This window comes from Nyctereutes procyonoides, unplaced genomic scaffold (assembly GCF_905146905.1).
Source record: "Nyctereutes procyonoides isolate TBG_1078 unplaced genomic scaffold, NYPRO_anot_genome, whole genome shotgun sequence".
Taxonomy (NCBI): domain Eukaryota; kingdom Metazoa; phylum Chordata; class Mammalia; order Carnivora; family Canidae; genus Nyctereutes; species Nyctereutes procyonoides.
The window spans coordinates 21,645,978-21,672,316 of NW_026575051.1; the positions used below are offsets into that span (position 1 = coordinate 21,645,978).

Below are 26,339 nucleotides of genomic sequence, written 5' to 3' on the forward strand. Positions count from 1 at the left end.
GGAGCATTAAGGAAAAGCTAAAGCTTTGGTGGAACATAGGTACGTCAGAACCTATGTGCTAGGACCCAGCAGCTCAGATTTTAACTTTTACTGTTTAGTAAGTCTGAAACTTGTATATGAATCCTTTGTGTACATCCAGGATCCCAGAAGGCCGCACTGGCCATGAAGCATGGAATAGAGAAAGGATAAAATCCTTCTACCATCTCACCCTACACTTTAGGTTGGTGAAAGAGCCATCCATGAGAAAATGGCTTCTAAACCTCTGGAACTTGAAGATGTGGGGATCTACCTCCCTTCAAGTTAGGGTGATGAAATAAAATGGAAGCCAGTGAAACTCCTAGGATTCCCACAAGCACTGTACTGTCAAACGTACTGGAGGCATGCTTTCCCAGGCCAAGGGCTCTTAGACACATATACAAATCACCAGCAAGGTTACTCTGACTGAAGATGAACTCAAAATAAAAAATCAATAACTGTAAAATGACTAAAGAACATCGTGGAGGAGAGACATGAGGGAGAGTTAGTTGATACAGGAAATGGGAGATTTAGCAATAAGGAATTAAAGGAAAATCTGAAATGAATGTGTAGATACACCAAAAATGTTAAAATAGTTAGAGTTACAGATACCATAAGAAATATTTGAAAAAGAACAAAGTAGAACTTCTAGAAGTTAAAATAAAGTCCTTAAAACATAAAATTAACTTGTCATGTTGAATGTATTAATATAAAATTGAAGAAAAATTAGTTATCAAGTTTATATGTGGAAGTAGGGGGGCACCTGAATGGCTCAGTGGTTGAGCGTCTGCCTTTGGCTGAGGTCATGATCCTGGATGAGTCCCCTATCAGGCTCCCCATGGGGAGCCTGCTTCTCCGTCTGCCTATGTCTCTGCCTCTCTCTCTGTATCTCTAATGAATAAATAAACAAAATATATATTTTTAAATGTTTATAGGTGGAAACCATTCAATGTATAAAACATGCAGCCTAAAGGGATAAAAAACATGAAAGGAAATTAATGGAAACTGGGGATAGATTGAGAAGACTAAATATATATTTAATAGAAGCTTCCTAAGAAGAGATGAGACATAATGTGAAAAAGGCAATATTTGAAGAGGTATTCATGGAAGATTTTCCAGAATTGAAGAAAGATATGCATATTCAGAATGAAGGACCACACCAAATCTCAAAAAAGATACATAAAAAGAAATCAACCCTCAGATACATCACAGTGAAATTACAGGATATTATAGAGGAAAGTTTTGGGCTTTTTTTTTTTAAGAGTCATGATCTCAGAGTCCTAAGATTGAACCCCGAGTGCATGAGTAGGGGGAGGAATGCAAAGGACAGGGAAAAGCAAAATCTGCACTGAGTGCAAAGCCTGACTCAGGGCTCAATCTCAGGACTCTGAGATCATGACTCTCAGATGATGACCTGAGCCAAAGTCAAGAGTCAGATGCTTAACTGACTGAGCCACCGAGGCATCCCATAGAGGAAAGTTTTAAGTGCTAACCAAATATGTAGACATATGATCCACCAAGTTATGACATTTAGACTGACAGACGCCAGAGCCAGTGGGATAGTGTCTTCAAAATGCTCAGAGATCATAACTATTAACCTAGAATTCTATGTCAAGTTGAACTCTCAAGAATGAGAACAAAATAAAAACATTTTCAAGCAAAGTCCAAGACGGTAAGGTCTGAAAGAAACAGCACAGTATATACTTCAGTAAGAAGGAAACTAAATCCAGATGGAGGGGGTGAAGTTCAGGAACCAAGGAGGAAGAAATGATATTAACCTCACCTTGAATTGAAAACAATTAAAAAAAAAGATTGATTGATTGATTGCTTTGAAAGAGAGAAAGAGAGAGAAAGAAGGTGCAAGCACACTGAGAGAGAGGGAGAAGCAGACTCCCCACTGAACAGGGAGCCTGACGTGGGCCTGGATCCCAGGATGCTGGGATCATGACCTGAGCCAAAGGCAGACACTTAATAACCAAATGTGCCACCCAGACACCCCCAAAACAGTTTTTAAATCTAAATTGTTTTCTTTCCAAAATCATGAAAATTTCGTTATGCTTTCCTTTGTATATAGAAATACATTAAGGAAAAATCTGTTTCTGTGTCAATTTGCTGTGAACAAATTTAAATATCCAACAATGCTAGTACATTTAGGTAAAATGTGGAGTATATACAGAGACTGAAATACTATGTAATCTTGAAGAATTATTGCTGTCTTGTGATAGTGCTTATGTCAAGATATTAAGGAAAAGCAAGGGCAGCCCCGGTGGTGCAGTGGTTTGGCGCCTCCTGCAGCCTGGGGTGTGACCCTGGAGCCCCGGTATAGAGTCCCACATTGGGCTCCCTGCGTGGAGCCTGCTTCTCCCTCTGTCTGTGTCTCTGCCCCTCTCTCTCTGTGTCTATGAATAAAAAAAAAAGGAAAAGCAATACATAAAACATCATATTCACCATTAGATGAGGTGTATAAAAATATACACCTCAAATTTTGTATATTTACAAAAATACACATATTGTAGGGCAATGTACCAAACATATTCAAATCATTTTTTGGTGGTACAATATTTTTTTTCACATTATACTTTTCAAAATTCTATAATGGACATGTATTCTTTAATAAGAAAAGAACTTAAGAAACTTAAAATTATAGATACTTTATTAAATTATAAATTTCACTAAATAAACACCATATTTCTAATTTTGCAGGCAAACCTGTCCTCACCATCCTCTACAGTATCTGAGAGTCAACTGGTATGTATCCTCTCATTAAGTCATGGACCTACTTTAGAAAATTCTGACCTCCCAAGACAGCTTTGAGAGAAAGTGAACTGAGAATAAATGTACTACATGTATTTGCTTACTTGTCTGACAAAAGTTTACTGATGCTTTACTGAAGCTGCATGCTGGTTGTTTTGCCGCTTATAAACACACATAAAACCATGTTTGCTAGGAACATGGACCCTGTTTGCTAGGAACTTCCATCTTATTAGTGGGACTAGCATGATGTGGGTGGGGTCAGAAGCAAAATGCTGTTGCAATTTAGAGAAAGGTACTCAGTTCCTGATGGGACAGATGCAAAAACATTCAAGGACAGGTCACACTGATCATGTTGGACAAGTTCCGAATTTTAAGAAATGAACAATGGGCTATTTCAGATAGAAAGGTTAGGATGTGAATGGTCTAGATCGGTAATAAGCAGTAGAAATATGTGAACCATAAATGGAAGTCACATATGTAATTTAAAATTTTCTAGGAGCCACATTAAAAAGTTAAAAAAAATCCCTAAAAACAAAAAGACAAACACAGGCCACATTTCAAAGATATATTTTATTTAATGATATGTAAATACTACTTCAAACATATAAGCAGCATAAACTTGAGATATTTTACATTCCTTTTTTGTGGCTAAGTCTTTCAACTATGCTGTATATTTTACAACTAGAACACATCTCGATTCAGAATTACCACATTTCATCAGCTTGACAAAGGGCTACTGGCTACTGTATTAGCACAGATCTGGATTCTAGAAATCTGTTATTTATAGATGAAAATTTGATTACATGGAATTATTTTTCCTTATAGTGTTTTGTGTTTTCTATTCTTACAGTGGTTGGCAAATTGAAACTATGAAATAAGTTGCCTAGATAATACTAAAGATTTTCTATATATCTTTTAACTTTTATTGTTTATAATTGTAAACTCCTGAACAATAAGCATCTTTGGTATAATTAGAAAAATTTGTAGTAAAGCAGTTTGAGATGTTAAGAAGACAAAATCACTGTTTAGTACTGTTATTTTTCCCTATTTAAGCAATTGTTTTGGTGTCCTATATCCATAGTCAATAAGTCATGTTGTCATTATCATGCCAAACTATTTTCATTTGTGTTTGCATGTGTGTGTGTGTGTGTGCACGTGATTTTAGCGTTCGTTAGTTAGAGTAGTGGCTAGCAGTATGGTATAGGTGAAAGAATCCTAGAATGGGGGCCAGAAGAACCATCTTTTGTTTCTGCTCTGACACCTGCTGTTAGGCTGACAGTGGAGAAGTCACAAATCTGAAAGTTTGATCCTCAGTTTCCTAAATGAACAATGAGAGCATTCTATTACATACTTTCCAAGCCCTTCTAGCACTGTGAGTCTATGATTACTAGCAGAGTGATATGAAGAAGTTGCCATGGAAACAAGCATTGCAATAACATAATAAAGTTGAATAGTTTCCCCGTTTAGATATGGAAATATTACAACTATTTTAATATTTAAAATAATGGTATACTTGTTTCTTGAGAGCAATGAGTGACATATATATATATATATAGCAAATATATATAATGATTTCATAAAAAGAGACATATTAAAAACAACTCATTGTAAATGCAATAAATAAACCTTTTCCTGTCTAATACAATATTTCTGTGAATTCTAAGTTTGTGTTCCTTAGGGAGAAAAATGCAAAGCATTGCTTTGACTGACTTTAATGATAATTTCTCTGCATTTGCTTTAGACTTTTTCTCTAAAGAGTTCAAGGAATATCTTAACCAAGTTTTAAATTAAGTTTTAATTCCCAAATTCCCTTGAGACATAGGTTGGTTTGTGAAGGGATTATTATCAAGCAGGCTTATCACACACAAAAAGAACATCTGGACTGATATAATTACTCAGCTTAATCACTTTGCCTTCTATTTCATGGCATTAACCCTGATTTCATTACTGGGGAATGGAATAGAATAGAAATAATTGCAGGCAAGGAATGATATATGACATTTGCTTCTTTGAAGATTTATGATATTTTTGCTCTTAAGTAATAGATGAATGAAATTTAAAACTTTCATTTCTATGAATGAATTTTCAAAATTTGTCATCTCAAACTCTCTTCAGAATTAAATTCTGAATAATTTGAGTGAGAATGCCTTGAAAAATGGAACTATGTATATATATATATACACATATACACACACAAGTATGTAAACATGTCTATAGCATACACACATAGATGTCAAATAATAGGAAATTTTGATATTATATGTTGCTTTTTGTTAGTGTATATATATATATATATGTAGCACATAAAAATTATTGGGAACATATGATAGATTATAGTCAAATTATATAAGTAAATATTCTGTTTTGTGTAAAATAAGTAATTAGTAAAATTACTGTAGTCTTGTTTTAGGGGAGAAATATAATAAATTAGTTGAAGTGAAAACATGATAAATCACTGTGGCACAAGTTTTATATAGAAACCATTTTGCTTTTAAGGATATATAATTTTTTCAGACTTTTTTCTTTTTAACTTGGCTGACCTATCTGCTTGTTAACATTGCAACTGTTCCAATTCAACATTTGAAAGAAAAAAAGAAATGTGACTGTGTCCCTTATTCTTAAGATACTTCCATTGTTTATTTTGGAAGCCAAACTCTAGTACTGGGCTCAAGATAATAGAATAATTTGGGTGTCCATATGAAACCAGTTCACCAATCTGTGCTTCAGCTTCTCTTGTTCTGTTACACCACAGTAGGTGAAAACTGGAAAGGAACTTGGAGGTGAAGGTATGGAAAATGCTCATCTATAAAATGGGAGGTTGGAATAACTACTCTGTCAACCTATAGAGGGTATTACAAAGCTCATATATCATAGGATGTGAAGTTGCCAATATAGATTGTACATATGAGAGCCTGCAAAGGTATGATCACTTATGAAAGAGGAGGAGACTTGGTAGGGTAAATTTGGGTATGGAGATTTCACACCTGTGAATAGTATTAATAGCACAACAAAGGAAGCAAAAGGAAAGGAGGGATCTAGGCTAGAGGTTGTATCTCCACGAAGCTTTCCTAATTCCTGAGCTGAGTCATCTCAATGTTAACAGAGGCTGGTGGGGCCTCTTGTCTGGACAAGAAAACAGGTTAGGTTCCACAAGATGGGTAAGCACTGGTCTTTCTTGGTGGTAGGTAGGGGAGCCTTGTTTAGAAGACATTTGGCTTTTGCACTTGGTATTTACTGCCATTACAAAATGCTCGTTGTTGCCTGAGATGGAATACTGAATCTGGAGTGTACAATAGATTAAAAAAATAAGCTATATGGCTATATACAGGTAAAAGCAAAGTGCAGCTTACTGGAACATGATAAAGAAGAGTGGGTAAGCTTTCAAATACTTTGTTCCTAGTTCTGAATGCCAGCTTTTGTGTCCTGCTTTAGTGGGGCATGAATCATCTTTCTGAGGGCCCTTGAGGTCACTGTTGTTCAGCAAATGCAGCCCTGCCTGAAAGCTTTTGTGTAGAACTGATGTCTTCTTCAGGCTTAAAGGTGGTTTGTCCTTGACCAGTTTTCCTTGACACAACATACTTTAAGTGCTACAGCATTTATCTTATACGCCTCTTAAGATTTGAGTCATGCTATTGTCTTCTCTTCAACCATTAAAATATTTCAATTGAGCCCATCTGTTTTGTACACAGACAACCAAATGTCTCTTGAGCTATGGGATGTGGCTTATGATAATTGAAATCCTACGTATGTTTATTTTTGTATGACTATCGTAGCAATTGTAATTTTTTTTAAAGAAAGCACATCAGATAGGTACTTTCCTGGATAGTGTAGATCATTTAGTATCAATACTTTATATTATAAATGCAAAAATAGGGAAAGGAAAGTGTTTTTCCCTTTCACATTCATTTTATGTTGTTTTTTTTTCCTTCACAAAGTTCTGTCATGCATAATATCTCATTAGAGTCTCACAATCTTGTGAGCTAGCATGGCACGAACTGTTATTTCCATTATTCTGATGAAAAAAACTGAAGTCCAAATATCTGTAATGGCATGTCAGCAGTCCCAGAGCTAATGGGTGGTATAAAAATATGCTTTCCCCCCCTCAATTTTGGCAACTTTGCTCTGCACTATAGTGTTCTAAAATCTGAGGTATTTCTTTGAGGGGAAAAATGCTTACATATTTGCTTCAGGCATATAATATTGTTTGTTGAAAAAGAATAAAAGCTAATAAAGGTTTATTAATTGAATGAGTGAGTCAGCTAAATAATCTAGAGCACACTGCTTTTGTCAACAATCTTGACTAGTAAAATGTTTTTGAGTTTCAATGAGCTTGTTGTCACAGAAATTCTAAAATATATATATGTGTATACATAAAACATTGGGGACTAAAGATGAGACTGAAGCAAATGGGTAAAAGAAACACAGTGGTACTTTCACAAGCCCATTGGATCCATCAAATTAGTAGAACTCCTAACCAAGTCACAGAGTTTTCTATATGCTATGATTTATTACTTTATTTTTTTAGTATACATTTTATTTCTTCAAAAAGATAAAAATAAATTCATGAAAACTGAGACTCTGTTCTTTCTTTTCTTCTCTCATCACACCACTGCAGAGCTTACTACTGTCATCAAGGGCAATTAAAAACAGTCTACTAGGGGCACTTGGGTGGTTCAATGATTGGGCATCTGCTTTTGGCTCAGGTCATGATTCTGGGGTCCTGGGATTGAGTCCCACATCAGGCTCCCTGCAGGGAGCCTGCCTCTCCCTCTGCCTGTCTCTGCCTCTCTCTGTGTCTCTCATTAATAAATAAATAAAATCTTAAAAAAAATCAGCCCATGAGCTGCAGTTACTAATTCGAGAATGAGGTTGCTTTAAGAAGCCCTTATTTTAAAATATTAATAACGGATGCTCTAGGTTAGTGCTGGCAGTTAATTTTCAACTTTGGTCTCCAGCCAGAGGCAGTACCAATTTATTGTCATAGAATTATGATTGCAGGTCCAAAGAACAGAAACAATGTTTATTTTCACAGTGCCCCCAAGTAGCAATGTTCAAGCATAAGTGTATACTTGTTGAGTTAAAAACACAAATTAATAGCAGACTCGGACCAGTGCTCCATGCAGGCTATTTAAACCTGCCACCAGGCTCCAGGGACTCCACATACTCTTCGATTTTTTCTCCCTCAAGATTAGCAATAGGTTTAAATATGATCTCCTTAGTTCCACCCCACTCTCAAATTCTCCAAAAAAAATGCCATCGTTGTCTTTTCATATTAAATATTTTATTGCTTATCACCATAAGCAAATAAAGGGAACAACAATTTTCTTTTAAATGGGGAAGTTTGAAATATTTTAGTGTCTGTAAAGAACTGATCTCGGCCTTTGACTTCTTGCATCCATCAGAGATGGGAACTTCAGCCTTTACTCTTATCATAAGGGTGGAACTCACCAACCCACTTTCCTTCTTCTGGCCCTTTATTAGTGAAAGACCATATGGATCTTCTATCCTGAGGAGTTCTCTCTCCTGGGTTACATAAAAAAAAAAGATACTGAAAAAATAATGGGAGACCCCTAGCTGACAATCACCATCCCTTGGGGTTTTCATCTTGGATCGTAGCTAGCATCCTAGGCTTCTTCTGCCTGTCAATTAATTTATTCAGTTTTCAAATATTTAGTTAGCACCTTCTAGATTCCAGGTACAGTTCTAGGTGTGGGAGATGCAATAGTGACTGAAGCAATGATCTCTGGCCTCACAAAGCTTACATTCTAGTGGAGAAAGCAAAACAATAAACAAATGTCAGATTGTGATAAGTACTATGGAAAAAAATAAGGGGGGCAAGAGGATGTCAGCATTCCAGGGCAAAAAGAATTCTGGAAACAGCAAAGAGCCCAAGTACAAACTCCCAGGGGAGAGAGCATCATAGTGTCTGTGCTAGGGTGGAGAGAGTGAAGGGGTGAGAGGGACAGTAGCAGCAGATAAGATTGGAAAATCAGGGGAGGTGAGTTGGGCATTGGAAAGATTAGGTCAGATAACACTTGGTAGATAGGCATTACCTTACAGGCCTGGTAAGTGAGAGAGTGAGTTATTAGAGAGCTCTGAGAGGAGTCAAGTGACGTGATGGCTCAGTGTGATTTTTCTGTCATTTACTTAACTGAGTTGCCAGCCTTCTTAGAACAAGGGTTATAGATGCTACAGTTCCTGACATAGACTAGGTCCAATTGGGAAAATGGCTCCAGAGAGCTTCTGATAGATGTGTCAGAACAATGGTGGTTTTTTCTGAGGCACTTCAGAGATGTCTTATATCCACTGTAGATCAGTTCTCAGTAGGTTCATCAAAATGAATTGAAACTTGCCATTTAGAGAAACTTCTTGTTATTCTTTCTGTGCTTTTTTGTGTTAACTGTGGGAGTCATTGCCTGTTTTTATTTCTCCATTTAGACTGGTAAGAAAATTATGGAGTTGCTTTTCCTGGCATCATAAGAATAGCATTTGTGTGTATTACTCATGAATCTAGCTGGATCTATGGATTCTATAACAGATAAAAATGAAAGAAGGGCCAGTTTAGACTAGTTTGGTTGCTGGCAATTTTGATCTTGTAGGAGCTCACCTTAACAGACTTCTAAGTTGATTAATATAATTTCCTTTGCTTTTATTTGGACACAAACTTAGCCAATTAGATTTGCCAGAATTAGAGAACAAAAGTCTACCTGAAGTCTGAAGATACCATGTAGCTATGTGCGAGGATGCAATGTAGATTAGAAATCAATAAAAGATGATTTCTTCTAAAGCCTCTCTTTTAGTCTGGAGGCAGAAGCTCAAGGTTAAGCAGATATCTTGGGATGGCAGACCAAGGAAGATCTATCTTTCGGTGAGCAGGACAGCATTTTAATGGAATGAGTTCTAGTTGAGTGCACATGAATCACCTAGGAATTTTGTCAAAATTTGGGTTCTGATTCAGTAGGTCTGGGGTGGGGCTGAGATTTGGTACTTCTAACAGGTTCTCAAGTGACGCTGATGGTGCTGGTTTACGTACCTCGTTCTGAGTGGCAACGTGCTAACATATATCTTATTTGGATAGATCCACTAGTTTACTCTGTGTTGCAATTTAGTCTTCAACAAATAAATGTAGATTACATAACCATTTGACATTGAGGAACGGGCATTAGGAAGAGCAGAGAGAAAGTTAACTAATATTCCAGGAGAGCCTTGGGTGTACCAGAAATAGCACCTTGCTTCGCTTAGGCTATTTGTAATGTTCTAAAAGGCACCATGGAACCCTTGTTTGGGTGATGGATTTGAATATGCAGAAACATGACTTATGTAAAAACTCTACGTAGTATGATACCTGAGAGGACAGGAATGTAAATATTAAAATGTACCTTTACCTTTACTCATTATTGAGGGACCTAATCATGGACAGTTGTAACCCCTTAGCAGAATGTCCAGACAGGTTGAATAGCTTTTTCAAGGCCATACAGTCTATTAACGCTACTGCAAAAATTAAAATCTGTATCCTTCATACTCTCCTCCAAGCAACATCATGATGTTTTTTGAAAATGTATTTTTAACCAAGTCCAGGGAGGGACATTGGTACAAATTTTGATGTCTTGGCCATGCAAACTAGAGAGTCCTTTACAAGGTAGAATGTGGTATGGGAGACATAAGTGTATGTGTGTAGGTGAAGGGAAAATGTATGGATGTGTATGTCGAATAGGAAAACATCATGTCCTACACTGTTTTTGGAGTGCTAATTCTGGCAGGAACATTTATTCCATGCTTAAGGAAAGAAAAACTGGATTTAGTAAGAGTAGTGAAAAGAAAGGTAAAATGATATCGAATGAAGTAACAATGGCTGATATCAGGTTTTGGCAATGGGCAGTGAAAATAAAACAGAAGCAATGAATTTAAAAAGAATAAAAATATAGAAATACTAGGACTTTATTATTGATTGGGCAGAGGAAATTATAGAGATTGGTATTTAAAAACAATTGTTAAGTGTCTATGTTGTTTCTCTGGCTGTCTCTTTGCAGTAGGCATAGGAAAAATTAAAATCATGGGCTTAATGATTAGATCAGTCCTGAATTTAAATGTTGACTTCTTCCCATGTAAACTGCATGGCTTTGGCATGTGGCTTATTGTCTCTAAGTTTCTCCTAGGGTTGTTTATTCAGAATCGAAGATATATTGTATCAAAAATATTGAATATAGAGCCTGCTCACATATAGATAGAACAGAGAGTTTGCATCTATGGGAGAATGATGGTGGTGTCATTATCTGCAGTGAGTCTTCAAGGATTTTGAAGTTGATTTCAAAGCATGTGAAATGGTATGGGTAAGGTACAGAGGCTGTCACAAAGATGATTTGTCCATGTACTATGGTTTATGGAGAGTACAGGAGGTTCAGAATTGGACCACCAGTTGTTTGATTTCCATTTTGCCCATACTGGCTAAATACTGAGAGATGGTTAGTTGTGGAGGATATGGTTAAAGTTTATAGAATGGGAAATGTGAAGAATGTCAAAGGCAAACTATGTGCTTCTTTTGCTTCTATGTCTATAAAGTGTTACTGAGTGACAACAAGTGAAGGTGCAGGAGGAAAAATAGGACTGAAAGAGGAGGTGATAAATACACTGTAAGAATCAGGGCAAGTGTACCAAGGTCAACTAGGCAAACTAGAATGAGGAAGACTCAGAGACTTCAGATAGATCCAGCATAGGGACATAGAGTCCAAGGAATGAACCTGTGGGAAATGCAGTAGAGTAGAGGAAATAGGGAAAGAATTATTGTCAAATTATCAGACAACCATCAACTTTAGGAAATTCACAGGAACTAAGGAGCATAAAAACTGGAACAAAAATGAATATGAAATATCAGTAACTGATTCTGATACTGAATATCCAGAAGAGTCTCTTTGCTGGTTTCACCCTAGAGGATGATGACCCCAAGAGAAAAGATCTGAGTGAAAGTCTCCAGGTGAGGATAACCCAGATCATCATCTTGCTAGCAATACAAGGGTCAGGTAGTCATGTTGCTCTGGCAGAGGGGTTCTCTTAGTATATCAAGTGCTCTAGTCAGCTTTCTCCTCTCTGCATTCATCTTTTTTGCATACTTACCAAATTTACCTCCTAAAGCTCCATGTTTTAGAACCTGGTAGGCCCTGATTTCCTGCCTCACAAAGGAGCAGGAGAGAAGGAGAAGGTACAGGAATAGGAGAAGGAAGGGGAAATGAAACAGGAAGTCAAGTGGAAAAGACAGACAAGAAATCTGGACAACTTAGGATCATGACCTGAATATTAGGCATCTCTGTTATTATAGGTGGTTGTAGAAATCAGTAGTTTCCCAGGCTTTGTTCTTGTGTTGAGCTTACTGGAGGGTTACTGCTCTCGTATGTATCAACTGCAACTTCATACATAATTGCTCATTTTTCCCTCCTGAGAGAAATCAGAGTTTCTTAAGTGGGAGATATTTCTTAGCCTGGGGAAGATAGAGGGTTTTCTCCCTCTGTACTTTCCCAGTTGGCATAAATATAAAGACAACTGGGAAAATATCGATTGAAAAAGTGGCATTTATTCAAGCCTCAAAATATATCAGGTGGTTTATAGAGCAGAGAGATAGATGTAGTCCCTGAAGGCTTGAGTTGTGAGCATCAGCATTGACTGAAGCGGGCTAATTTACAGTTTTCTGAAAGGCAATGGGGTTGAGAAGAATGATTATGGCAAAATGCTTAACCAGGAAAAGTGTCACAACTTTTTTTTTTATTGAATTCTTATTTGGGATGTTTTTGTAAACTTATCAATCATTTTGTGACATTTTACAGTGTAACAAGATTCTGGTGTTTGTGAAACATCATTCTGAAATTGCCCCCAAAGTAGATTTCTCTCTCTCTCTCTCCCATCAAACTGACATTGGGTACAACTTTATGAGTCTTGAATGACTAGTCTATTAGCTAAAACACTTTCAATTGTAAGTTACACAAGTTTTGAGTTTTAAAAAGTAGGAGGAAAGGAAAGTCTTAGGGAGCTGCAGGACAAGAATTTCAGCTGGGCCCCAAGAATGTTTTAGAATTTAGTTCTGGAAAGCCCCCAAGAGCCTCTCCTCCCTAGGCTCCCCGTACACTTTGCTTTCTTCCTTGATCTCATCTGTTTTTTTTTTTTTTTAATGGAGGATTAAGGCTTTCCCATAGCTCACAAATTGACATAGGTTCAATCCTCCCAAGTAATTCCAGAGTGATCTGGATTTCTATTCCATTTTCTTGGAAGAGAAAATGTGGTTCCACCTCTCCACCATCTTAGGTCAGAAGGCCATTCCTGGTTTCATCATACATAGTATGAACATGGTTTCTGGGGCCCAGCTCTGCAGATGTTGGGGTTTGGGGAGTGATTTCCAGAAAAATAAATTGTTAAAAGCTTGCTGGGTTGTGCCGAATTCATCTCTCCTATCATGCCCAGAATGAGAATGCTGCCTGGCACTAAGGACACTCTCTATAAATATTTGTCAAATGAAGTAGTTATTGAGTGAATGCACTGGTAAAGATTTAGGAACACATTTGGCTCGATAAGTGAGGAAGGTGTTTGCATTTTGAACATTGTGATAGTAGATCTTTCTGAGTTAATTGTTATAATAGTTAACTTTAAAGTTACATTAGTTAAAATCATTTGATTTCTAGGCTGCTTTTATGTATTGGTAAAATCATTTTAAAATTTAAAAAACTATACATTTTTGTGAGAACATTTAAATGACAATAATACCATATTCATTCATTTTAATGGTATTTATTTCTTTATTTTAAAATTTTTATCTAATGTTCATGAAGACTAAGCCTGGAGTGATTCGCCCAGTACCTGTAAAATCCAAAATATTACTGAAAAAAGAGGAGGAAGTCTATGAGCCCAACCCTTTCAGTAAATACCTGGAAGATAATAGTGACTTCTTTTCTGAGCAGGTGAGCATACATAAAAGAAAATCTTCAATATTTTGATAAATAACTGTATAAAATATGGAGATGCCTCTATGAATATAGTATGTATAAGAAAACGTTCATTTAATTGGAATATCCTTAGTAATAAAAAAGATCAATTTTTGCATAATAAAAAGAGATTCACATATTCCCAGGATGATATTTTGTTTGAAGTATTTCAAATAAAAGAAAAAAATCTACCTAATGCTGGTATTGTTTAGGGAACCAAGACACTACTCTCCATAAAGAAAGACTTTGTTTTCTTGGTTGGATGGTTCATATAGGTGTTGCCTTCTTATTTCTAAAGTCCTGCTTTAATTTGAAGAGATGCAATATTTTAGATTTGGTATTAGTACATTTAGCAAAAGATCTATTGTATGGATGCATTGCAACATGGTAGAGATGATATGAACCCCTGGATTGAGCAGTAATATTTTGGGGATGGGGTTTAAGATATTTTAAGACTTTGTTGATCATTTAGTTTATACATAAAAAAGGTGTACTGTCTTCCTTTTATATACCCTATACATTGGAGGAGGTATAATGGGAGGTTGTTGATGGTGCTTTATAAGCTATTTGGGAAACATATGAAAATACACATTTATGTTATATAAAAGTCCATATTATTTCAGAGAGAAACTTTACATCTCTATTTGTCCTACTGAGATGCAGCAAATAGGCACGGATTATGTATTTTATATCTCAAATACTATTACATGGATAAACAATATAAGCAATCCAGAAACCTTTCTCATACAACCAAAGCATGTAAAATCACCACCCTTGGTAATCATTAATAAAATAAACTTAAGAAAGAATATAAGATGATATACTGCTTTTAAATTTTACTTTGAAAATGATAACCAAGGATATTCTTTAAAAAATTACATTTGCATTTGTGAATCATAGGGAATATCTTATCTGCCACATATTAACTCTATAACATCTCTCTTCATTTTCTTCATGTATAAAATAAGGCATTCGGATTGGGTACTTTTTGAGGATTCTTCCATTTAAAAAATCTGGGTTCCTTAAAATAAAAGATTAACCGTGACTAGGTCAGAAGTCACTGTGTAGCCTTGTAAATGTTCATCACAAATACTTTCTCATGATTTGCTATAGTTTTTATCTATAAAATGGAGATGATATGATTTTGATAAGTTAAACATTTTTAGAAGGCACTAATATCATTGAATTATTTCCATTTTATAGAATAAAATGTAGTCCCCAATTTAAATTAAATAGAGAAATTCTACTGATTTATAGAACTGTATTCACTAATTCCACATGTAACAGAAATAAAAAAAATTTCTGTTAGGAAAACATATTTTCATCATCAACAAAAATTATTAAGTATCTACTGCTTTGTGACACAGATACTTTAGAGGCTTTATATGACATTTTAAAATGTATGGGATCATTATAAAAATAATGTAGTTAAATGACAAAATGCAAACAGCTAAAATAAACTTTATGTACTATCCATGTAATTTATATTCTTCAAAATTGCTTTCATGCTGTAAAATAACAATTTTGTTCTCTTATATTAATATAATTTCAAATGTATGCATTTTACTTTAAACAGAATTCATTGTAAAATATCAAATTATATATTTATCACAATTTACTGTCCTCCAAAATGATAAATTCCATTTTCAAGTATAAAAAATTCTTGTCATTAAAAGGAGTTGTCATTTCTTTGCACTGCTTTTCCTGACTAGACAGCAAGTTTAAAGCTCTGTTTATGTATAATACAGACCTGTATTTGTGGAAAATTTGAACTCTTTTGTAAATATGGAGATGCCATATTGTATTTATATATTTTGTCAATTTATTCTTGTTTATATTTCACCTTTTATGTGGAACACAGGAAGTAAAAGGAGTCTGCAGACTGTCAGTATTGAAAGAAGTCTAGCATACTACTTAAAAGTGAATTTGAAACATTTCTTGGTCTTACTCACTAACCTTGCATGAGAGGGAAAATATAATAGAAACTTGAGGATCACTGCACACTGGGCAAGTACATGTACTATCAACTGGTCTCTTTATATTGAGTTCTAACTACCATCTTAGTGTGTCCAGAATCTACAAGAGAGAAAGACTTCAAAGACACTTTGCAAGTGTAGAGGCTTAGATCTACTTAAAATATAAATTGAGTAATAACAGTTGATAATCTCAGTGCTGCTACCTCATCAGAACTTGAATAGAAGAGAGTATACTCAAATTCACTAGTCGCTATTGTATTCTCCTCTGCTGCTGCCACAGAATAAATTGAATGGTTCCAAACTCAGTTGATCTCACCCACCCATGTAATGGAAAATTCTTTAGCCAGACACTTGGGCCAAATTGAAGCAGCTCACATTCACAAATCTGCCTTGTACTGGGGACAGTTCCACATGACAGGAGATGTTGGATGGAATTGTTAAGTCAATAAATTTCTCCTAACAGCTTCACTGCCATAAAATATGATTTCAAAACTCTCTGTTACAAAATGTCAGACATTAAAGATGATGAGACCAGACGGAAATGTATTTACTGTAGCTTAAGAAGGTACAAGCAGGAAGCCTTTTGAACTGATAATGAACTGAAAATTTGCCTGGAGACAGCCTCTGAGTATAAAAGCGAAGTTTGAAACCAAATATATAATCAAGTAATTGAGACTTATTAATCAGCAGCTTTTGCATCAAAATGGCATAGGCCAGGAAGCATCTGTCTATATTAGATGGATTTTGTAACAAAGACTCCTCAGAATGAAGTTTATGCTGTTTTGAAATTACCTTTAAAACCATTATTGTATCAATTTGTGGTCCTTTTGACTTATTGCAAAATATCCTCACTCTCCACATTTGGGTTTAAAACTATTGTGATGTACTTTGAAGCATTCTCTATTGATGATCAAGGTCAGAGTTGGAAAGTAATTAACAGAATTGATTGGACAAATGGGCATCCAGAAGACATTGAGGCTTAGAAAATCAATTCACTGATGAGAATGAAGATACTTTAAGAGCCCACTGATTTTTGGTTTGCCTGACTACTTGTGAGTTGGCAAAATATATTGACTGTTTTCTGCTCATTTAGTGTTTTTAATTAGATAAAGGTGATTTCTTCACTTAAGATCCTCGATTTAATATAAGAAGAGATCATTAATCTCAAGTATATAAAATGTTACATAAAATATTCTCTCATTCTTTATAAATTTGTAATCAAACCCATAATATTAAATGTCATTTTCTTCTGAAAATCTTAATGAAATGTATAAAAAGAAAGGATTTAGACAGAATTAAAGAGGAAATATTGTAATTTCATCTGATTTTCCTGGAATCATTTTTTCCTTTCTCTTTTTCTCTCTCTCTTTCTTTCTTTCTTTCTTTCTTTCTTTCTTTCTTTCTTTCTCTTCTTTCTTTCTTTCTTTTCTTTCTTTCTTTCTTTCTTTCTTTCTTTCTTTCTTTCTTTCTTTTCTTTCTTCTTTCTTTCTTCTTTCTTTTTTTCGAGAAATAACACTTCCTAGCATGTATGCCTCTTGAATTTTATTTTCCTTTTAACTTGCTTTAGTAAGCAAAAGAACATGTTTTTTTGTGAAAATGACCATTTAGTGAATTTCCTTCACACCATTTCACAGAGAGCATAAAAGGATAATTATGGGGAATTTTCTTTTTTGTAGTATTTTCAGTCTTTCTTTTCTTTTGATTTTCCGTAGACATCTGACTTTCCTACCAAATTCTCTGTTTGACATTCAACTTTGATGATTATATGGGTGACTTTCAGATTTCTATCTCATTATTCCTCGTTAGATTTCTACTGTGACCTTCACCTTTTCTTCCTTGTGTCACGCACATGTTAATATTACAGAGCAAGTACTCACCTTTGTCATGGGTGAAACTGACAATACTGCCTTCTATTCTGAATGACTTCTGGCTTTGCCATAAATTGCTGCTGTTTCAACAATTGTTTCTCAGTAAAGATGGTTCATTCTCTTTTGTTATAAAATTATCTTTTATCATTGCTGACCATTTATTAAGAAATATTTTCAACTTAAAATGTTTAGCCTTTTTAGGTCTAGAGTTAATTAAGTGGGTTGCCAAATTGTTTTAAGGGGAGAAAACTGAAATGCCTTGTGTTACATTTCTTTTGAAAGGGTTAAGCCCAAAGATTTGGTTTCTCTACATTTTACCAGGTTGTTTTTTGTTTATTCGATTAATGAAATCTTTGTGAGTTTTTTCTTCTTTCCTTTTGTCTTCATCCCTCCCTTCCACCTTTTTCTTTTCTTCCTCCCTCCTTCCCTTCTTCCTTCTTATGTAATAGGTAATAATTGATCATAAACAGGAAATATATCACATGTAATAGATAGTTTATCATCAACATAATAAACTGTTTTTTTTAATTGTCATATAGAGACAAAATTTGCTTTTTCTCTAGAGTATAATCAAATGGTATCACCTTTTCAAAGTTAAGATTTCATGTCTCCTTTTTTCCTTTTTTCTTTTTCTTTTCTTTTCCTCTTTCTTTCTTTCTTTTTCTTTTTCTTTTTTTTTTGCATAACCTTTCTCTTGATTTTATATAATTATTGAGGTTGATTGGAACTTGCAATTTTCTGTTGCAGTTATCTTCAAGCTATGGGAAACTTACTTTCCTGCTCCCTTCCCTTGACCTACATAGGGTTAAAGTACTGAACAGATTCTTACTTGGTCTAAAATATCAAAATCTTAAGAAGACCCATTGCCACTTGGATTATATTAGATTGAATTATTCTAATAATTCTAAAAATTAGTTAAACAACTGAATTCTAATAATTAGCTAAGCTCTGAGGCATTAGTTACTTAACAAATATTTGGTAGATCTGTGGTATCCAACCCTACCCTAATCTATGAGGCAACAATGATGATCTGAACATTTTATGCAAATATGTTCTTCTTCAATGCTTTGTTAGCTCATGATGTTCTTATCTCTGTTTAAGAGAAATGGCACTGCCATATTTAGAAGCTCTCATGTAAATTATGCTCGAGTTTTAAGATAAGGTCTTGCTAAAATCAAATATTCTATATTAATTTCTTCTGAAAAGTATTAAACAGAATGTCAAAAGGGAGAAGGTAGCTGTGTAAAAATTCTTTAAGTAATATCCAGAGTAAATGTTATTTAGAGATTAGAAAGTTTTATGTGTTGGCAAGGAAAAAAGATACATTCTTATATTTTTACTTCACAGAAGTCTTTATCCCATACTTCTTTTTGAACTCTGAGTCAAGGTCAGCCTGTAAATAGAACTGTGGATAGTAACAATCACATGTCTTTGGCATGGTTTTGTCATATGGTATGTAGGAGAGTTTTGGTAAAACTAGTGTTCCTGTCCCAGGACATTGTCTACAGTACTCCCCTTCCTTCCTCTTTATACAGTTTCAATTCTACAACTGCTTAAAATGATTTATAATTGTTAATAATGTTTATGAAAAAAACTGAAAAAAATTAAAAACCGTGGACTCAAAATGGTGTCATTTAGAGTTCTCAAACCTGTGCTTAATACATAATTGATTTGAACTTTCAACCTTCCCCGGAAATGTAGTCTTATCTTGTCAGTCAAGAATTTTTCTATATGTGTCAATGAGGGCCTCCTGGGTCTTCTCTACCCACCAAAGAAGGAAGAGGTAATAATAATCTGCATTATAAGAAACTTGGCTTTTCCCTCTCAAAGGCCACCTGCCCTGGAATAATCTTTTTTTTTTTTTTGCTAATAATGTTCTTGCTCCACCCTTCTATAAAACCTTCTATTTTGTCTAGCTCCTTAGTGCTTTCTTCTACTTACTAGGTGAGGTGCTGCCTGGTTCATGAATCATTTAATAAAGCCAACTAAATCTTTAAAATGTACTTGATTGAATTTTGTTATTTAACAAATACATATCCTTAGGAAATGCAGAGAGGCTTGTGATTTTTCTCTACTGAAAAATTTTGTTTGATCCATGAGAAGAGCAATCAAGGTAGAATGTATAGAGGAGGACACAATAAAAGTTGAATGTATTATTTGAACATAAATGCTAAGACCGATGTGTTTGAAACATGTTATATTCTCTAAGCATTGGGGAGATTGTTACTTATTTTACAGCGTGGGTGAGATTAGACAGACTTTGATGACAAATATAAAGGTCACAGCAAGATATAGAAACCTGAAGATGAGTTATGTGGAGAGAGTTGGAAACCTCTTTTCTGTGATCCTGTATAAAATAACTTAAGGTCGGAAATTTAGGCAGAGAAAAAAACAAATCCAAATGAAAAAAGCAACCAAAAGAATGCATAGGAGAGAATGAAGCATAGAGAGAAAACTGGTAAAGAAACTGGTTTTTGAATTCCACTACAGAGCCAAAGATAGCCTGAGAAGTCCAGCTCGTGGAAAACTCAACCTGCTGGTGAAGCAGGTCATTTACAGTAAATATATGGGAAAAAGAAAATGATGTATGGAATACATAACATGTGCAAAAGTGTAGTTATCTTCATTTCAAAGGCTGCATGGAAAGGAAGATCTGTAAATTTGTAAATTCAAAATCAGTGATTCCTTAGAGGCTGGAGAGCTGGCAGGTTTTTAGACTCTTTTGAACTAATGTTCTAATCTCCAAATATGGACAATCCTAAGAGAAATTTAATCTCTTGCAGCCAGGCCATCCAAATATCAGTTTGTCTTATGGACCTTTAGGTGTTTAATATGTTTTTTGCCTTTGCTTTTCCTTGAAAATAGAAAATTGCATTTGGCATGGAAATAAACAACTCACCAGGGACTGAATTGTCAGTTAACTTTATCTGGTAGAGTTGAGAGGCTTAACATATTTTACCTGTTCAAATAAAAGCAAGCCTGTATGATAGTCATACAATTGGGTAAATTCAGAAAAATAGAGGTTTTTTTTTTTTTTTTTTCAATCTTTGACTAATCCATTTCCAGGAAATCTTAGGCAATCATGAATTGCATTTGGTGGAAAGACTGGCCTTCTTCAGGGTATTGTAGGGTCAGGCTATTCTCACCTTCCAATTTTAGAACCCTTATCCAGGTAGGATCTAATGACTTCATCTACGCTGAGGTGTAATTGAACCAAAGGAAAACTAGAGCGGCTTGGTTTTGTGGAAACAACTCTGAAGTCTGGATCATATCATGCAAGTGTGATTAACCAGCTCTACCCTGTGCATTTGTGAATTGTGAACCTTATCCATGAAGCGTGGGAATTGGGCTAGCCCAGTGGTTCTCAACTGGGGTGATGTTGGCCCAAACGTTATTGGTTGTCATAACTGGGAATGCCACTGGCACCTAGTGGATAGGGGCTTGAATGCTACTAAACATCCTACAATATACAGGACAGTCTCCCACAACAAAGAATTATCTAGCCTGAAATGCCAGTAGTGCTGGAGCTGAGATATCCTGGACTAGACCATTTTTTGGCTCTCTTCCAGCTCCAAGAATACTATGACTAATGATGCTCAATACTACCCTTACCAAGGGCATTGCAATTCAACCAACAATGACTAGGTATCTTCTTTTTGTGTCTTAACTAAGAACTTTTCCCTATTTGATTTATACAAAGGAGGTAAGTAAGCCTCCATTTATGAGGTTTCCCACATACCATGTAGCCTCTACCTATACCCCTGTTTATTAAAGGGCATGTGTTTTCATTGGCTCTAGATATTTCAGCAAAGTTATGGCTTCCCCATCATCTTGTACATTTCACCCTCATTCTTGTATTTCCCTAATTGTTAGGTTTCAAGAGAATCAACTAAAAAAAATTTTAAAGAGAATTTTTTTTAATATCAGGCAGTCTGATAAAATGCATGCTTTGGATGAAGTCATTCCTGATACTGGGACTTATAGCATATCTGCAAAATGAGGGTATTGTACAAAATACTTTTGATGGTGCCCTCTTACCCTGAAATTCTGTGTTTATGTTTTTAAATACCATAAGAATATAATAATAAATATTATTATTAAATATTTAAATATTACTGGATGATATTTATCATCCTTAGCTGATTCACAAAAGGAAAAAAAAGAGCAAGTATTATTACTCACGTCATATGTTTGGAGAGACATAAAGTTTTGTAACCTACTATGTAGGTCAAAATCATAACAAATTAGTCCTGGCATGTGGCCCCATCCTAGCGGTGCTATGGTTTCCTGATGTTCCTGATGGATGGTGTTGCTGCTTCCCTCCATGCTCACTCCTTTCTCTCTATTCCTAGCATTCAGCTCTTTAACATTTGTGCCAGGCTCTGCAACACACATGGGTAACTCTACCGGAAATGGAGCAGACATTATCCTTGCCCTCATGAAACTTAGCTACTAGTGAGTCCTACCTATTTTGGACCAGAAAGAGTAACTTTCTGCTACTCTTTACCTTCTTTGTAATCTTCTGTACTTCGTCATGTGAAACTGTTCACTACACACTCAGGCACACACCATGGCCTGGTCCGCCCGTCCTCTGATCCACTAAGGGATCTACCATGACTACTGGTTCCTGGAGTCTTTGATTCTTCTGCTTCCCACAAAGGAGAGAAACCTTATGATGGAATGCGATAGAAAGAACGTGGATTCTGTGTGAGCCTAGGAACTCTGAACTTCAATTTCACCCTAGAAAAAAAATGGGGCTACTAATCCTATTTCTAATAGTACTCATATTAATACTCATTCATGGTTACACAAAACAGTCATTGCAGAGGAACATTGGAAACTTTATAGGGAATACACATTTGAAATGTTTGTTGTTATTATGTCCTTTAAAATCACTATAATTTTGGAAGCAAGAAGTTTACTCCTTGCTAAAGGGTAACCAAATATGTTCTCCTCCCCATTGTTGGAAGACACAGAAATCTCTTTTCTATGTTGCTTTTTGACTTTTTCAGTATAAGTTGCTCCTCTCTACCAAATATATGTTGGTTGGCAACCTAAGAAAAAAATTAAACTATGTGTATAGAAAAACATAAAACAGCATTTTAACTCTCTAGTACCCACTGTGATTGATTATGAAATATTTTCTCTTTCTTCTCTCTTGAGCACATCGCCATCACTATATCTTCACAGTGTCATCTGCTCTGTGTGATTTGCTGTTAGACCATCACAAACATTAAATAACCCAAAGCCTATCTTGAAAATTGTATTTTAATCATTTAAAAACTTTTTCGGGTTAAAGGGATTTGAAAAAGCTAAGCATATGCTATCTCTTTTCATACTTCACATGTTTGCATTTTTTGATTCAAACAAGGATTTGAAATAGGTTAAGTGTGGCTTTAAGTATGTCTCTTTCTAAAATGCATATGGATTCTTCAGAATTAGGGCTGATAAACAAAAAGTTATGCCATATGCTCAAAATTAAGAGACCTACTTTATCTTGGCTTGATCTTTGTAGAGTAGATGATTACAATCTCTTCTTGGTAATTTGGGTTTTCTGTGATGGTATCTGTAAAATGTTGATATGCCTTTGGCTGAAGGAGTCACTGGGTATGAAATACCCGGTAACTGTTCTTGACTTCATGAACAGAGTTTTGTTTTCAACCTGAAACTGTAGCACAAATGCTGTTATTCTGATTTTAAATTGCTATAAGCTCCAGACAGGAAAGGAAGTTGAAAAGAAGTGCTGCATTTTGAAAGTAAGTGTTGTTCTACCAAAGAGGTAGAAGAAGGGAGAGAGGATGGGGTTAAAGCTCCAGTAATTTCACCTGGTGGTGCTCTGAGTTTCCAGAGGCACAAATCACTGCATGGTATGAAGTGGGGACAGTGGGAGCAAAGAGAAAGTGGATTTTCACCCTTTACTTCCAAACCACGGGAAGGGGCTAACTTTAAAATGCCAGGATGGAACAAAAGAGTCTCAGATGTGCAGGCTTTAATGAAAAGAGCCCACAGTAGCTTAAAATGCCCTCTGGTGTTGCAGTGAAAACAGCTTTTGAAGTTAAATAGTTTGACTTGATGGCTGAGCAGAAAGTTGGCTTTTTCTAGAGTGGTGAATGCAGCCAAAAGGACTATAGCATTAATTTTCTGATGTCTCTGTTAATACTTAATTTTGCAGTATCTCCAGCTCTCTTAATGAACAGAGATAAATTAATTTATTCTCTGCATACTGTCTGCTAAATTTTCTCTAATGAACAAAGGTATTATTTGCATCATAAATTCTGGTGTTTTTTAAGTTTTTCAGGATAGGATATTATAATTAACTGAAATAATCCCTTTTTAAAAATCAAGATCCTAAGTAAAGATTATTTTATTTTGAAAAATTTGTCCTAAGTATTTTTATATTGAAAAAGACAATTCTCAAGTAAGTAAAAAGCACTAAAAGCATTTTCTTAGAAATAACTATGTTAACACTTCTCACTGATAGAAACATGTATGAGACAATTTTATGACCCCTGTCCTTCCCTCAAAAACTAGAACATTAGAAGATTTATCCATTGGATGCAAAAGCAGGGTATACAATGTTTATTTCCAGTAGTCACTTAGCATAGTGTTCTCCAAAGTAGTATCTACCAAACTCAAGATAATTCATGGGGGTGGTGGTGGGGTGCAGGTCAGACATAAAGATTTTATTAATTTTTTTAAAATCCAAAATAGGGTTCACAAACTGTTATCTGTGGGTCAGATCTGATCCACATATAAAAAATATTTTATTGGCACACAACCATGCCCATTCATTATGTATTGTCTAAGGCTGTTTTCATGCTACCAAAGTAATTGTGACAGACATATGATTTGTAACACCTATTATATATACTAAATGGACCTTCACAGGAGAAGTTGGCCACCTCCTGACTTAAAATTATAAGAGATGTTTTAAGCTTTGCTGATTTATATGGGTTTACATTGTTGTCTTTGTAAGTATCAGTGCTAGACAGTCATAACTCATATATACTTCAAGTGAGATTTCTTGGGAAAGTGTCAGCTCTCTAGTTTGATTCAGAGAGCCCTCAGTTGGCTTGGCCCAGTCAGACATATGATTTATCACATTAACTATTTTTAATTAAATTAAAATAATCCTCATAAAATAAGTGACTTTGTTTCAAAAAATCTCCTGCAAAATAATCTGGATTGAATATACCACTACTAATATCGGGATAAATAGCAAGAAATATCAGTAACGATGTAATGCCTATACCTAGTATAAGCTTGTTAACAGTCATATTGTTAATTCATTATTAATATTAATATATCTATCCCTAATTTATCATTTTACCTTGAGTCTTAATAATTGTATTATGGTATCTTAAGATATATTTACAAAGTAGGCATCCAGAACTTGCAGATGCTGTGCAATTTCAGCAATGTTTAAAGATATAAAAAATAAAATAAAGATATAAAGTACTCAAAATTATACTGTTTAAAGTTTTGCTGAAGTAAATGATAAATATCTCTTTTGAGGAATATTCATAAAGTAAAAATTAAATACCCAATTTAATTGGAAATAAATATGTTCTTCCTGCTGTACACTATAAAGTAATATATAGAAAACAATAGAATGATGAACTGAATTTCATCCCTTTGTATTAGATACCATTACAAAGTGCATTGAAAAAATCTGGATATTTTAAACACAAAAGTAGTGAGCAAATTACACTATACTGCAGTTTCATTTTGCAGTTAGATCAAAATACAGATTTAAAGATAGTCTTAGTATATGGCATTTGTGTTCTAAATATGAAATATACAAAAAGTGACATTTGGGGACTTAAAGGAGAAATAAGTCAGAGAAAACTTAGTCTCTAAAGTAAGCAACTTCTTTATAATAAAATTACAGTTCTATGGGAAAATTGTGAAGGTAAAATCAGCAGTAGAATATATAAAAAATTTGTGGGTGTGAGATTAAAATTACATCAACATCCTTAGATAAACTCTGATGATAAAGAAGATGTAGATGTGTGCATACCTGCACACACTATATAGAGAGAAGGCCTGTTACATATATTACATTTAAATATAGTCAAGATTAATTCATACAGTAATAGAAACATAGGGATAACTCTATGTTTGTGTGTATCTTTATAATAATGAGATAGAGAAGGACCAAGAATATCTCTGGAATCATTTGGAAGTTTTCAAGTCATCTTCTGGCAAGGTATTTTAAAGTGACAAACTTCTGGACGCATTATGACTAATTTGGCTTTCCTTGCCACCTATATATTGAAAAATGTGCTCTTCAACAAATTTTTGATCAAAGAGTAAATTCAAAATAAAATTTCTACCTGGAAGAAAAAAAAAGTAATAAAACTATTTTTTATTAGAATACAGTCAAAATAGTTCTTGGAAGAAAAACTTATGACTCTAAATATGGTTAATGAATAAATAGAATAAAAATAAGTGAATTAAATATTTGATTTGAAAAATTTAAGAATGATAAAATATCCTGCACATAAGGAAAGCAAGGGAAATGAATTAATAAGAATTGACAAAAGAAAACTGGAAAACAGAAAATCTGTAGAAATCATAAATACTAAATGTTTTGAAAAATATGTATAAAATAGTAGCAGTATAATCACACTGTTATAGTGTAAAATACTTTCAAAATTCTGAATGAAATTATTCTGCAACTTAGAATCCTATGTCTAAAAAAATTAAATGTGAGGGCAGAACAAAATTTTCAACATGCAAAGGTCAAAAGTTTTCTTCCA

General features: G+C 34.7%; 1 protein-coding gene across 8 annotated transcripts in view; it reads left to right on the forward strand.

The window, feature by feature from the left end:
- Window positions 1–26,339, forward strand: part of MLIP (muscular LMNA interacting protein) — a 252,774-nt gene that overhangs the window by 187,386 nt on the left and 39,049 nt on the right. For all 8 annotated transcript variants that reach the window (XM_055330897.1, XM_055330901.1, XM_055330902.1 and 5 more), the window contains 2 exons: window positions 2,719–2,763; window positions 13,581–13,709. In XM_055330897.1, the coding sequence (XP_055186872.1) occupies window positions 2,719–2,763; window positions 13,581–13,709 (174 nt within the window). The remainder of the gene's footprint in view (window positions 1–2,718; window positions 2,764–13,580; window positions 13,710–26,339) is intronic.